Source organism: Macrotis lagotis, chromosome 2 (assembly GCF_037893015.1).
Source record: "Macrotis lagotis isolate mMagLag1 chromosome 2, bilby.v1.9.chrom.fasta, whole genome shotgun sequence".
Lineage (NCBI taxonomy): Eukaryota > Metazoa > Chordata > Mammalia > Peramelemorphia > Peramelidae > Macrotis > Macrotis lagotis.
The window spans coordinates 107,739,741-107,753,130 of NC_133659.1; the positions used below are offsets into that span (position 1 = coordinate 107,739,741).

General features: G+C 39.2%; 1 protein-coding gene across 3 annotated transcripts in view; it reads left to right on the forward strand.

Moving 5' to 3' along the window:
- Nucleotides 1–13,390, forward strand: part of PFKFB2 (6-phosphofructo-2-kinase/fructose-2,6-biphosphatase 2) — a 35,874-nt gene that overhangs the window by 8,255 nt on the left and 14,229 nt on the right. For all 3 annotated transcript variants that reach the window (XM_074222550.1, XM_074222551.1, XM_074222549.1), the window contains exons 3-11: nucleotides 5,706–5,831; nucleotides 6,235–6,331; nucleotides 6,750–6,816; nucleotides 6,967–7,041; nucleotides 7,358–7,414; nucleotides 8,319–8,443; nucleotides 10,518–10,725; nucleotides 11,090–11,236; nucleotides 12,342–12,446. In XM_074222550.1, coding sequence (XP_074078651.1) covers nucleotides 5,706–5,831; nucleotides 6,235–6,331; nucleotides 6,750–6,816; nucleotides 6,967–7,041; nucleotides 7,358–7,414; nucleotides 8,319–8,443; nucleotides 10,518–10,725; nucleotides 11,090–11,236; nucleotides 12,342–12,446 — 1,007 coding nt within the window. The remainder of the gene's footprint in view (nucleotides 1–5,705; nucleotides 5,832–6,234; nucleotides 6,332–6,749; nucleotides 6,817–6,966; nucleotides 7,042–7,357; nucleotides 7,415–8,318; nucleotides 8,444–10,517; nucleotides 10,726–11,089; nucleotides 11,237–12,341; nucleotides 12,447–13,390) is intronic.

Consider the following 13,390-nt stretch of genomic DNA (forward strand, 5'->3'; position numbering starts at 1 on the left):
AGAAAAATAGACAGTTTAAAAAAGTATGCTTTGATTTGCATTCAGATTCCATCAGTTTGTCTAGAGGTGGGTAGTACTTTTCATCATAAGTCTTTTGGAATTGTCTTGCATTATTGTATTGTTGAAAATAGAGAAGTCATTCACAGTTGATTATCATACTCTGCTGTTACGGTGTATAGTGTTCTTCTGGTTCTGCTCACTTCTCTCTGCATTTGGTTTATATAAGCCTTTCCAGATTTTTTTGAAATAATTTTTAAAACCTCAATAATATTCTGTCACAATCATATATCTCAACTGATGGGCTTCATTTCAATTTCCAATTCTTTGCCACCATAAAAAAGAGCTGCTATAGACATTTTTGTACATATTCACATTACATATGTACATTGTACATATCAGAGAATATGCACAGTTTTATAACCCTTTGGCCATAATTCCACAATTTTTTCCACATCCCCCAACAATTGTCGTTTTAATTTTCTGTCCTATTAACCTGTCTTAGAGGTGTGAGATAGTATCTCACAGTTGTTTTAATGTGCATTTCTCTCATCAAAAGTGATCTATTGTACAGATAGTTTGATTTCTTCTGAAAACTGCCAGTTCATATTCTTTGACCATTTATCAGTTGGGGAATGTTATAGCCTTATATTTTTAGTTTGTTTTTTTTTTCCAAGGCAAATGGGGTTAAGTGGCTTGCCCAAGGCCACACAGCTAGTTAATTATTAAGTGTCTGAGACTAGATTTGAACCCAGGTACTCCTGACTCCAGGGCTGGTGTTTTATCCACTGCGCCACCTAGATGCCCATTATATCCTTATAAATGACTCAGTTCTCTATATATTTGAGAAATGAAGCCTTTATCAGAGAAATATACTATAAAAATTCTTTCACAGTTATGATTATTGTGTGTTTTTCTCCATCCTATTTTCCCCCTGTGTATCCTTCTCTCTTTCCCCTTTCACCCTTCCCCTCCTCAAAAATATTTCACTTCTGACCATCATCTTCCCCAATCCTCTCTCACTTCTATCAGCTCCCTTTCCTTATCCTCTTCCCCTCTTTCTTCCCTGTAAGGTTGTTGCTGTTTTTCTTTTGTTCTCATAGTTATGTGACTTGCCCAGTATCACACATGTAGATTTGAACTCAGATCCTTCTGGCTTTAGGGCTGATTTTTTTCCCCATTGTACCACCTAACTGTAGAGTAACATAGATTTCTGTACCCAACTGAAATATTCCTTCTTTTGTACCTCTTTTATATGAGGTAATTTACTCCATTTTACTTTTCTCTTCTTGCTTCTCTTGGCGTGTCCTTTCTTACCCTTTAATTTTATACTTTTAGATATCATCCCAATACAGGCAACTTACACTCATGTCCTAATAATCCCCTAATAATGATTAAGGTCTTAGGAGTTACAAGTATTACCTTCCCACGTATTATAGGGCAGCTGGATGGTACAGTGGATAGAACACTGGCCTTGAAGTTAGGAGGATGGGGGTGATTCATCCTCAGACACTGGACACTTACTAGCTGTGTGACCTTTTGCAAGTCACTTAACCCTGATTGGCTGGCATCCAGAGCCATCTCTAGTAGTCCTGATTCATATCTGGCCACTGGACCCAGTTGGTTCTGAAGGACAGAGTAAGGCTGGTAAGTTAGCACAGTACCCCTTCACTCAAATCCATATCACATGTCATGGCATTACCTCCCAGGATAAAGGACAAAACATCTCATGTATGAATGTAAACAATTTAACCTTACTGGAATTCCTTATGGTTTTTCTTTCTTGTTGATTTTTTTTATGCTTTTTTCAAGTCTTATATTTGAAAATCAAATTTTCTTTTCAACTCTGGTCTTTTCATCAGAAATGCTTGAGAGTCTTCTCTTTCATTAAATATTCATATTTCCCCAAAAGATTATACTCAGTTTTGTTGGGTAGATGATAATCCTAGCTCCCTTGTCCTCCAGAATAGCATATTCTAAGCCCTCCAATCCTTTAAGGTATAAACTGCTAAGTTTTGTGTTTTCCTGACTATGCCTCCAACATATTTGAATTGTTTCTTTCTGTCTGCTCTTGGTATTTTCATTTTAACTTGGAAGCACAGACATTTGGCACAGACATATTCCTTAGGCAAATGACTTGCCTAAGGTCATATAGCTAGGTAATTAAGTGTCTGAGGCCGGATTTGAACTTAGGTACTCCTGACTCCAGGGTTGGTGCTCTATCCACTGTGAGACCTAGCTGCCCCCCATCTGATGATTCTTAAAGAATCTCTCTCGGATTTGTTTTCCAGGTCAGTTGTTTTTTTTCCCAATGAAATATTTCACATTTTCTGACATTTTTTTCATAGTTTTGATTTTGTTTCATTGTTTCTTAATGTCTTATGGAGACACTAGCTCCCATTTGCCCAATTCTAATTTTTAAGGAACCATTTTCTTCAGTGAGCTTGTGTAGCAACTTTTCCAAGTAACAAATTTTGCTTTTTAAGGAGTTTTTACCTTCAGTGGATTTTTGTGCCTCTTTTACTCTTTAGTATATTCTGTTTTCTTTAGTTGCTATTTTCTTTAGTTTTTTTTGCCTCCTTTACCAAGATGTTAACCATTTTTCATGTTTTCCTGCTTTACTTTCATTTCTTTGCCCAATTATTGCCCTACCTCTTTTATTTGATTTAAAAAAAACACAAACCTTTGGGGGCTCTTCTAGCAATTCTTTTGGGGCCTGAGACTTATTCATATTTTTTTTTTGTTTTGAGGCTTTGGATATGGTTGTTTTGATTTCATTATCTTGTTCTGAGTTTGTATTTTAATCTTTCTTGTCACCATAATAACTTTCTATGATGAGGCTATTTTTGTTGTTCTTTGTCCTTTTTTCCAGCTTATTTTTTTTAAAAATTCTTTTTATTTTTTCCAGTTACATGTAACACTCTTCCACACTTTTCAACACTCTTCCTTTTGCAAACTTTTGAGTTTCACATTTTATTCCACTTTCCTTTTCTTCCCTCCTCCCCATGGCAAAGAACAATCTGATTTAGGTTGTACATATACAATCATATTTACTTATTAGTGAAACTAATAGAACTAAGGGGAAGACTATGAGGGAGAAAGAAAAAAACAAAAGAAGTTTTAAAAGGGAAACACAGTATGTTTTACTCTGCTTTCATATTCCATAATTTTTTCTCTGGATGTGGATGGCTTTTCCCAAAACTCTATTCTATTTATTGATTTTTAACTTGATGTTAAAAGTCCTGCTCCCAGGGTAGAGGGGATACCACCCTAAGCTTCAGGATCTTCATGCTGCTGTTTTCAGAGTTATTTCTAGGGGCCTATAAGTTTTTAGTTCTTTCAAGATTGTATGAATGAGGGAAGAGGTGTGGTCACTGCTCTCCTGGCTTGTGTTCTGATCTGTGAGTAACCACAAGCACTCTTTTCCACCTTGGACCTATGACAAATATACTAGTGCTCCTCCTCACCCTGATACTGCAATCCAGAATCATGTATGGTCAATGAAACAGAGATCTGCACCCAGTGCCAGCAAAGGAACCCCTGTAATCTCCTTTTGAACAGTTGTCTGATCTCCTTACCATCTATGGGCTGTGAACTCTGGAAGTTGCTGCCAATTCAGTCACCCTAAGGCTTGCTGTGGACTATGCTTTACTTTCATCCCAATAAAGTCAAACCTTTTCTGCCAACTTCTTAAGTTGTTTTGGACTGGAAAATTGTTTTACCCCATTTTTTTTTTTGTTGGTTCTGCCACTCCAGAATCTGTTTTAAGATATTATTTTAAAGTTTTTTTGCAGGGAAGTTTGGGAAAACTCAGGTGAGTCTTTACTCTGTCATTATGGTTCTGACTCTAGGATAATGTTTTCAAATGTATAAAATAAAATAGAGGATTACAAAGGATGCCAATTACATTGAATTATAGTTATCATTGACTTTTTTAATTCATGGAAGTTCTTTAGATTTAACCCCAGGTTAAAATCCCTGCCCCAAAACCTAGAAAGGTACCTGGCACTTAATCAGTATTTCTTGACAAAATGAATGAATTTCAAGTCTTGGGATGAGGACAAATGAGAGATTAGATCTATAGATACTTTGAAAATCAGAAGGGATTATTTGTGATTGATAAAATTTGTTGCTATTTCCAGTGTCTTGTTTGTTTTCATCCTAACCATTAAATCGACCAAGTGGTACCCCAGTGCCCTTTAAGGTTCCTACAGGTGTCATCATACCTTTATCCATAGCATGTTTCATCTTCAGGACTAGAAAGAAGATAATGGAGACTCTACCACAGAGAATAGATCACTGGAGAACTCAGAGTTAATGACTACAGTTGCTAATTCATAGACTTTAAAGCTAGAAGAGATCATAGATATCATCTAGTCCAATCCCTCTTATTTTATAGACTCAATAAAACATTTTAGTTCAATGTTTATTGAACCTACTTCATAAGGTCCTTTGCTAAGCACTAGTAATAAAAAGACAAAAACAAAGTAGTTTAAAATTTTGCAAATGAGGAAACTAAAGCTAAAAGGTCAAGTAATTTAATCAGATTCATCCATACCAGAAATTAATAATAGTGACAATAGCTAATATTTATATAACTCTATACTAAATGTTTTTTAAATGTTTATTTCATCCAATCCTTGCAAGCAACCTGGATGGTAGGTGCTATTTTTATTCCCATTTTCAGATAAGGAAACTGAGGCAAACAGAGATTTAGGTGACTTTCCTAGGGTTACATGATTAGCAAGTTTTTCAGCTTGGATTTAAACTCAGGTCTTCTCATTTCCAGGTACTTTGCCACAAGCAGAACCAGGTTTAGGATATATGTCTTCAGACTTTAAATCTAGCATTTCTTTTTCCTGTTTCAATATATTGCCTCCTTTAGGGTTCTCAGTGGTAACTTGGGCTGGTATTCTATGACTCAAAAGTGCATGGATAATCCTGCCTTGAGTTATCATGAAAGGGTAGAGGCATTTTTTTTTAAGAACTAGGGGTATAATGACCAGTTCCAGAATTTGAATCTATTCTGAAGGGAAGGGAATTGCTGGGGAATGGCAGCCAATGGTCATTGCCTCTTAGGATCACTTTGGTACCAGAAGTCATATTCACTATCCTGGTTACTAGTCAGAGCATTTCAGAGACAGCATTGGCCATCTTCTTTTCTTTCCTCTTCTCCTGCATCTGTCTATCTTGACACTGAGTAATCTTCAGATATTTGAAAAGAAAGAATCTCAAACTCTTTAGGGGTATGGAGTGGTATGGTGGAGTACAAAGGACATTAAATTGAGAGTTAGGAAAGATCTGTATTCATATCCTGCCTTTGGCATCTAATTGATTCTGTGTCCTTGGACAAATGATTGCTTAGCCCCTCTGAATCTCAGTTCCCTTATCTGCAAAATGAAGGTCATAATATCTATAGTCCCTGTTTCATAGGGTTGCCATGAGGCTCTAGTGAGGTTATGCATGTAAAATGCCTTGCTCAGTCTTGGGGAATGAGCACTGACTATGGAATCAGGGGACCTGGGTTCAAATCCAGTCTCTGACATTTACTAAATGTGATCATAAATTAACATGAAATTATCATAAAGTATATGAAAATGTCAATTAACCTCAATTTGATCTACCTTATCCCAAGAAAGTTCATCAGATTTTCAGCCTTCTTGCCTCCCTAATATGATCCTTTGGCCTCCCCTCCCTTCTCTTTGTAGCATGGGCCTCCTATATGACAAATTCTCCAACACTTATTGTAATGATTGGCCTGCCAGCCCGGGGCAAGACCTATGTATCCAAAAAACTTACCCGATACCTCAACTGGATTGGGGTACCAACCAAAGGTAGGTGCAGTTTAGTTTGTAGGGACATTACCCTGTGGGGGGGGATAGAGAGGAATTAGACTCTGAGGCACCTTTGAGTAGGGGCTTAGAGGTTGCTTGGGCTTGGGGAGTCAGTGTCAATGCCTCTCAGCAAATTTATAGCTCTTTTCTGAATTGGTTGACTGGGATGAGTGGGGGCGGGTAGTGGTGGAAAAATCTGTTCCCAGGCTTGGAACAGACTGAAGGAGATCAGTGATGGGGGTTATGGGGACAGGCTCAGCAAGGGCAATATTTCTGGTCTTGGTTTTTTCCAGATAGATTAGCCAGGTCTGGGGAATGACTAATTTCTAAGCCATGGACACCCCATTGACTCTGGGGTTATTATGACACTTAGGGGCTAAAGGGTAGAAGTTTTTCCCCACAGTTTTTAATCTTGGAGTATATCGACGTGAAGCAGTCAAGTCATATAAATCCTATGACTTCTTCCGGCATGACAACGAAGAAGCCATGAAGATCCGAAAGTAAGTCCCTCTCCATGAGGCCTGGGCAGGCATGGGCAAACCATGGTCACAGAGATGAATGGGCAGGGCAGGTGTTGACTTTCCTTTTAGACAGTAGATCCTGGGGATTTCCTGAGGTAATTTATTCAACTGATCACCCAGAGGCACTGAGGACAAAGGAGTGAGGCTAATGAAGCCTCCAACATCTAACCTAATCATTCCTGCCTTTTTGATAGCTGACTCCAAAGAAAGCTGCTAGAGGGGAGGGTTCAAAAGGTCCCATGGGGAAGCTAAGAATATGAGGTAGGGCCCAGCCAGGAAAAGTAAGGGAACAGAGGGAGCAAATATGTGTGTCTTAACTGATCAAATTTTGCCATTTCCCTTTTATCACTGTATAATCTTCTAGGACACCTGCATCACCCATTCTCTCTTTTTACAGACAATGTGCCCTGGTGGCCCTAGAAGATGTAAAGGCATATTTCACTGATGAATGTGGTCAGATTGCAGTAAGCATTGCCAATCCTCTTCCACCCTCCTCCCCTCTCTGCTCAGCTTCCTCCTTTCAGCTCCATCAGTTTCCACTCAGATAACAGGTATTCCAATTCCCTACTATCCCCTGTCCCCCTCCAATCTGTACCATGCACTTTCATCCTCAGGTATTTGATGCTACCAATACCACCCGGGAAAGAAGGGACCTGATCTTGAACTTTGCCAAGGAAAATGCCTTCAAGGTTGGGTCTGGCTCATGATGCTAGGGTAGTGGGGCTGGGGAGTAGTTGAGGAGGGAATTAGCTGTTTAGACTCTTCCCTTGGGTTGGATCCCAATCCCTCACCTTTTTTCAGATCCTTTATTAGACTCCTGGCCCATATGCTCAAAGCCCATCTAAATAAATGTGTGTGTGTGTGTGTGTGTGTGTGTGTGTGTGTGTTCTTGAAGGGCAGGTTGAAGGTTAATTTTCCCCAAGAGATGCATAGGAAAGAAAATGTATTGTTAGCTATTTAGCCCTTTCACAATTCTTAACTCTGCTCCATCTCCCTTCTCCTTAGGTATTCTTTGTGGAATCTGTCTGTGATGATCCAGATGTGATTGCAGCCAACATTCTGGTGGGTAATACTCCATCCTCATGGCCACATTCAGTCCTTTAAGGTCTTACATGAGCCTTCCTGGTTGATGATGGAAAGGAACCAAAACTTAATACTGAAAGTAATCACTGTTCAAGAGTTTCCATCTTTGTGGTATATCCTGTTCCTCCTTACTAACTTCTTCTGGGGATCAGGGACAAGTTTGGATAGAAGGGAAAATACTGATAAGAAAACTGACATATAGAACTGGAAAGAAACATGACCTGGGGAATCCAAAGCAAGTCAGCTTCACAGTCTGAAATCCTGGCTCAAAGATATGAATCATGACTGGAAGCGGATAGAGCACTGGCCCTGGAGTCAGGAGTACCTGAGTTCAAATCCAGCCTCAGACACTTAATAATTACCTAGCTGTGTGGCCTTGGGCAAGCCACTTAACCCTGTTTGCCTTGCACCCCCCCCCAAATGTCACATAGATATGAAACATCATTGTCATCGTCATCATAATTTATTAGTTATGTAATCATTAGCAATAATAATATTAGTATTATTGTTAGTAAGAGTAAGAAAAAATTCCTGGAGCTCTCCCATCCCTTTTTTTCCTATCATATCTTAGTTTTCCCAGGAAAAGGTGAAAGTTGCTGAGGTTCAGGAAGAGATTTAGCAAAGTTGAACCTGCCCCTAGGCTATTGAAAATCATATGACTCTCCCTAGTTATTGCACTTCATCCCTGTTGCCAGAGTTAGGGAAGATGGATTGGGGGTGGAGGCAGAGATTAAGGTTTTTCCAGTTGAAGCAAATTATTGACCTCAATAGACTGACTTAGGTTCACTAGCCAAGGCATGTGGGGAAAAGGGAAGGTAGCAAAGAGAAAGTATCAGAAGGAAACTTGTGTTATGACTGAAACTCAACTAATCTTATCTTTCAGGAAGTGAAGGTCTCAAGCCCAGACTACCCAGAGAGGAACAGGGAGAATGTGATGGAGGACTTCCTGAAGAGAATCGAGTGTTACAAAGTCACCTATCGGCCTCTTGACCCTGACCACTATGACAAGTGAGACTTGAGTCCTTGACCGTCACACAATTTGTTTTGGGGGTTTTGGGAGTGGGGAATCAAGGTATTGTGGTAGGGAGAACATAGGATTATACCCTTCTCCATTCTTTTAGCAAATTTGAACCTCCCATGGTCCTGGGATTCCATAATTTCTCACCTATATCATTTGGAAGGGCAAAGAGATAGTGAGACTCAGAGGCTTATGTGGTGTAAGCATTGAAGGGTTTTTGGTATCTAACCCTTCATATCTAGATATTGTGTCATTATGGCTTCCATTTGAGAGTGAGAAAGTGGGGGATGAGAGGGAGAATGGAAAGTATATAAGCTGTATTGTGTTTTACAGATGTTACTTAATTCTCACAACACACTGTAAGGTAGTAAGGCTAATTTTATTCCCTTTATACAAATGAAGAAGTTAAGGCAAACAGAGGTTAGGCAACTTGCCCAGTGTAATACAGCTAATAGTATCTGAGTTTGAATTTGAACTCTTGTCATCTCGATTGTATGTAGAGCATTCTATGCACCAAGGTGCCACCTAGGGTCTTTCTTTGACAGTACAATTCAAATCCTGACTGACAAGTACTAGTACCTGTCTTTGGAACAGTCAACTTGTGTTCTATACTTCAGTTTCCTCATCAGTAAAATAAGAGAGTTGGATTTGACTTTGATCACTCAGTCCTTTTAAGTTCTAAATCCAGGATGCTCCTTTATGTTCCATGTTGATATTACTGTGGTTACAAAATTCAGAGATATGATGTGCTGGTAAATGTTTAACAACCAGCTTTTGGAAGCAAAATCAGTGTCCTCACAACACACTTTTACCTTTAACCTACCTTAAAAAAAGCACTTGTAATTTTTCTCCATCACTTTCTTAAGTCTAGACAATCAAGACAAAAACAAATCAAGCCCTAATTTGTAGCATTTGCCAATTCTGAGATGTAAATGCTCATGTTGAAATTTGTTTTTTGGTTTTGGCAAAGCAATGGGGTTAAGTGGCTTGCACAAGATCACACAACTAAGTAAGTATTAAGTGTCTGAGACTGGATTTGAACTCATGTCCTCTTGCCTCCAGGGTTGGTGCTCTATCCATCCAATTTAATAATCTCACAAGTTTCTATAAGCTAGCTCCAGCATATCTCAATTTGCCACTTTTGATGGCCTTTTTTTTTTTTAGATTTTTTTCAAGGCAATGGGGTTAAGTGGCTTGCCCAAGGCCACATGGCTAGGTAATTATTAAGTGTCTGAGGTTGGATTTGAACCCAGGTACTCTTGACTCCAAGGCCGGTGCTGTATTCACTGCGCCACCTAGCTGCCCCCTTGATGGTCTAATAATAATAATAATAATAACATCCATAATTATAACAAAAATTTATAGAATTCTTTAAGGTTTGCAAAGCACTTTATACATAAGTTATTTCATCTTCACAGCAACCCTAGGAATCAAGTGATGTTATTATTTTCATTTTTTACATGAGGATGTCTCCCCACCTCCTGCTTTTCCTGTTCCTTTTGTGTTATCTTTTCCCTTTAGATTGTAGGCTTTCTGAGGGCAGGGAATGAATATGAATTTCCAATATTTGTATCCTTAGGGCTTAGTACATGTGACTCCATGTGGTAGGTATTTAATACATATTTCTTGACTTACTGACCAATCAAGATAGACAGAGCTTAAGGGACGTACCCAGAGTCACACAACTAGTAAATGTTTGAAGGAGGTTTTGAACTGCTCATTTCTTCCTGAATCAAGACCCTGGACTCTAGCTACTTCACTGCTTAGTTGATCTCTTTAAGAACGTGGACTACAGCTTCCATGTCTCTGCCAGGGTATCCCCTAGAATAGGCACTTTGTGTTTTTAATCAAGTAAAAGTAAATTGTATTTCATCTTATTTGGACAAAAATGATTTTTTTTAATGGGCCGATCAGGATGAATATACAGTTCAGGGGTGAGGTGAGGTGAGACTAGCTCTTGGGATTCATATTGAGGGTCCACATTCTGAGTCTTCTCCCCCCAGTTTATTTACACAAGATCTCACCTCAGGAGGAATTCTTCTCTTTTTTTCTCTTCTATGCCAGGGATCTGTCTTTCATCAAGGTGATCAATGTGGGGCAGCGGTTCCTAGTGAACCGTGTACAGGACTACATCCAGAGCAAGATTGTATACTACCTCATGAACATTCACATCCAGCCCCGAACCATCTATCTTTGTCGCCATGGAGAGAGTGAGTTCAACCTATTGGGCAAGATTGGGGGTGACTCTGGACTCTCATCCCGAGGAAAACAGGTAAGCAAGCAGTCAGTGGATCAAGAGGCATCTTGGTCATTGTTGGTGTCATCCTGCTCACCCACTGGCCTCTCTTGCATCCACATTTACATTCTTAGTGTTGCTTACAGTAGTTTGCAGAATAGGAATGGTGCTCACCTGTCATCTTATAGTCCTGCCCTAATTTAAGGATGATGGGGGCAGGTCTCACTTCTTCATTAGTTCTGGTCCTGTCTGGAGTCAGTCATCTGTTGTATCCCTTTTCAACATGTCCATTTCCTCTTGGATGGAGTTATGACTTTTTAGATCCTTGTTGATAGCTATCTTGGCTATCTTCTCTGCCATTCTCACTTTGAAATGATTGCCTTCTTTTGTTTCCTCCAAGTTTGCTCAAGCACTTAGGAAGTTCCTGGAGGAACAGGAGATTGTAGACCTCAAAGTATGGACCAGCCAGCTAAAGAGAACCATCCAGACTGCAGAGTCCCTCGGGGTGACATATGAGCAGTGGAAGATCCTGAATGAGATTGATGCTGTAAGTAGACAGTTGTTAAGGGTGGGTTGGCTGTTGACACAGTGCAGTGAGGAAGACTCATCTTCCTGATTTCAAATTTGACCTGAGACCCTTACTAGCTGTGTGACCTTGGGCTAGTCAGTGCACCATGTTTGCTTCAGTTTCCTCATCTGTAAAATGAACTGGAGAAGGAAATGGCAAACTATTCCAATAGCTTTGCCAAGAAAACTCCAAATTCCAAACAAGGAGTTGTACATAGCAGAGAAGTACTCCTCTTCCTTATTTTATGGGACAGGAACCCCAAAGAGTTCATCATTTTGGCAGTTACTTATAGCAAAAGAGAACAGTGGGACAGTGGAGTCTCTAGTAAAACCCCAGTAGATACTTTCTTCCTGCCTCCCCCAGCACTGTGAAGAGCAGATTATGAACTTTTCTTTTTTCAAATCTAACCACTGTGATTCTTGGGCTTTGGCTTAGAGCAGACCTTAGAAAAGGTCTGCTCAAGTTATTTTGTTCCATTTGAGTGTCCTTTTCCTGGTCATGTAAAAGGAAGTAAATGAAGCCTTAGTTTCTACTTTTGTTGGTTAATTATACCTCAAACTCTCTTTTTTTATTCAGTCTTAGATTCTTAACCCCTTGAAATCCAATGTCATTTTTTCTTTTCTTCTCTCTCCTCCCTTTCCCTCTTAAAACATTTCTTATTAATATTTTCTTACCTCTTCAGTTCTCCCTCATTCCTAATCTTCCTCATACTATTCTCTCTTAACTCCCAAAGTTCTTATTTAAATTAAAGTCTCATCTCACCCCATACATTAAGGATATTCTCTTCATGACCCCATTTGGAGTTTTCTTGGGAAAGATACTGGAGAGATTTTAATTTCCTTCTCTAGTTCTTTCTACAGATGAGGAAACTGAGGCAACCAAGTTTAAGTGACTTGTTCGGTCACATGGTTTGAAAGTGTCTGATACCAAATTTCAACATAAGTACTCTTGACTCCAGGCCTGGTGCTTTATACACTATACCACCTAGCTGCCCTAGTGGCAAAGTAACTTTTCATAATCATGAATGGGGTGGGCTTATTACCATGTCTTCTGGGATGCTCAACAAATTTTGGCTTTTTTGTAGGGTGTGTGTGAAGAGATGACCTATGAGGAGATTGAGAAGCAATATCCAGAAGAATTTGCCCTTCGGGATCAAGAGAAGTATCTGTATCGTTACCCTGGAGGGGAGGTAAGACTTTGTAGAATAATGTACTGGAGGAGGTCAGATCTTGGGAGGAGTTAATCATGATTCTTCTGGTCTAGGAGAATACTCAAGGGTTCATTTGATTCATGTTTCTGCTTCTACTTAGGCTGAATCAAATTTATTGCATTTTAGGTTGGGGGGATTGGGAAGGTGCAGAGCTATTTGTCCTGATCTTTGGGAAAGGAGACATAGCACTAATACATCCTAGTAATAAAAATAAAATGATAAAGAATAAACTTCTACAGTCTTATTCTCATCCCTCCCTCTACTCCTACCCTGGCTATATAAAATGGGTCTGATGTGTTTTCTGCTCACCCAAGGTAACTTTATTGTCTTTTTAAACTGAATTCCTATAAACAAGTTAGCATATGCTTTCTGAATACCCCACACCAAGAGAATCAAATTATACTGGAAGATGAGGGTTAATAGCACTTAACAACTTCAATGTACTTTACAGATATTCTTTCATTTATTCTTCATTAGAATCCTGGGAAGGAGGTGCTCCTTTGTAGGATAGATTGGAAATCATATCTTGATTTTTAACTAACAAGAAAATAATAGCTTATAATAGCTAACACACAGTATTAAAGATTTTTAAAACACTTATAAATTATCTCATTTTATACTCATAACAGCTCTAAGAGGGAAGTGCCATGATTATATTATTGACATATGGTCCCATATTGACATATGGGTCACTAGGTGATATGGTGAATAGAGAAGACTCATCTTCCAGAGGTCAAATTTTGCCTCATACACTTGCTAATTGTGTGACTCTGGGCAAGTCACTTAACCCCATTTGCCTCAGTTTCCTCATCTGTCAAGTGAGCTGGAGAAGGAAATGGCAAACCAGTCTAGTATCTTTGCCAAGAAAACACCAAATTGGGTCATGAAGAGTTGGACACAACTGGAATGACTGAACTACAAAA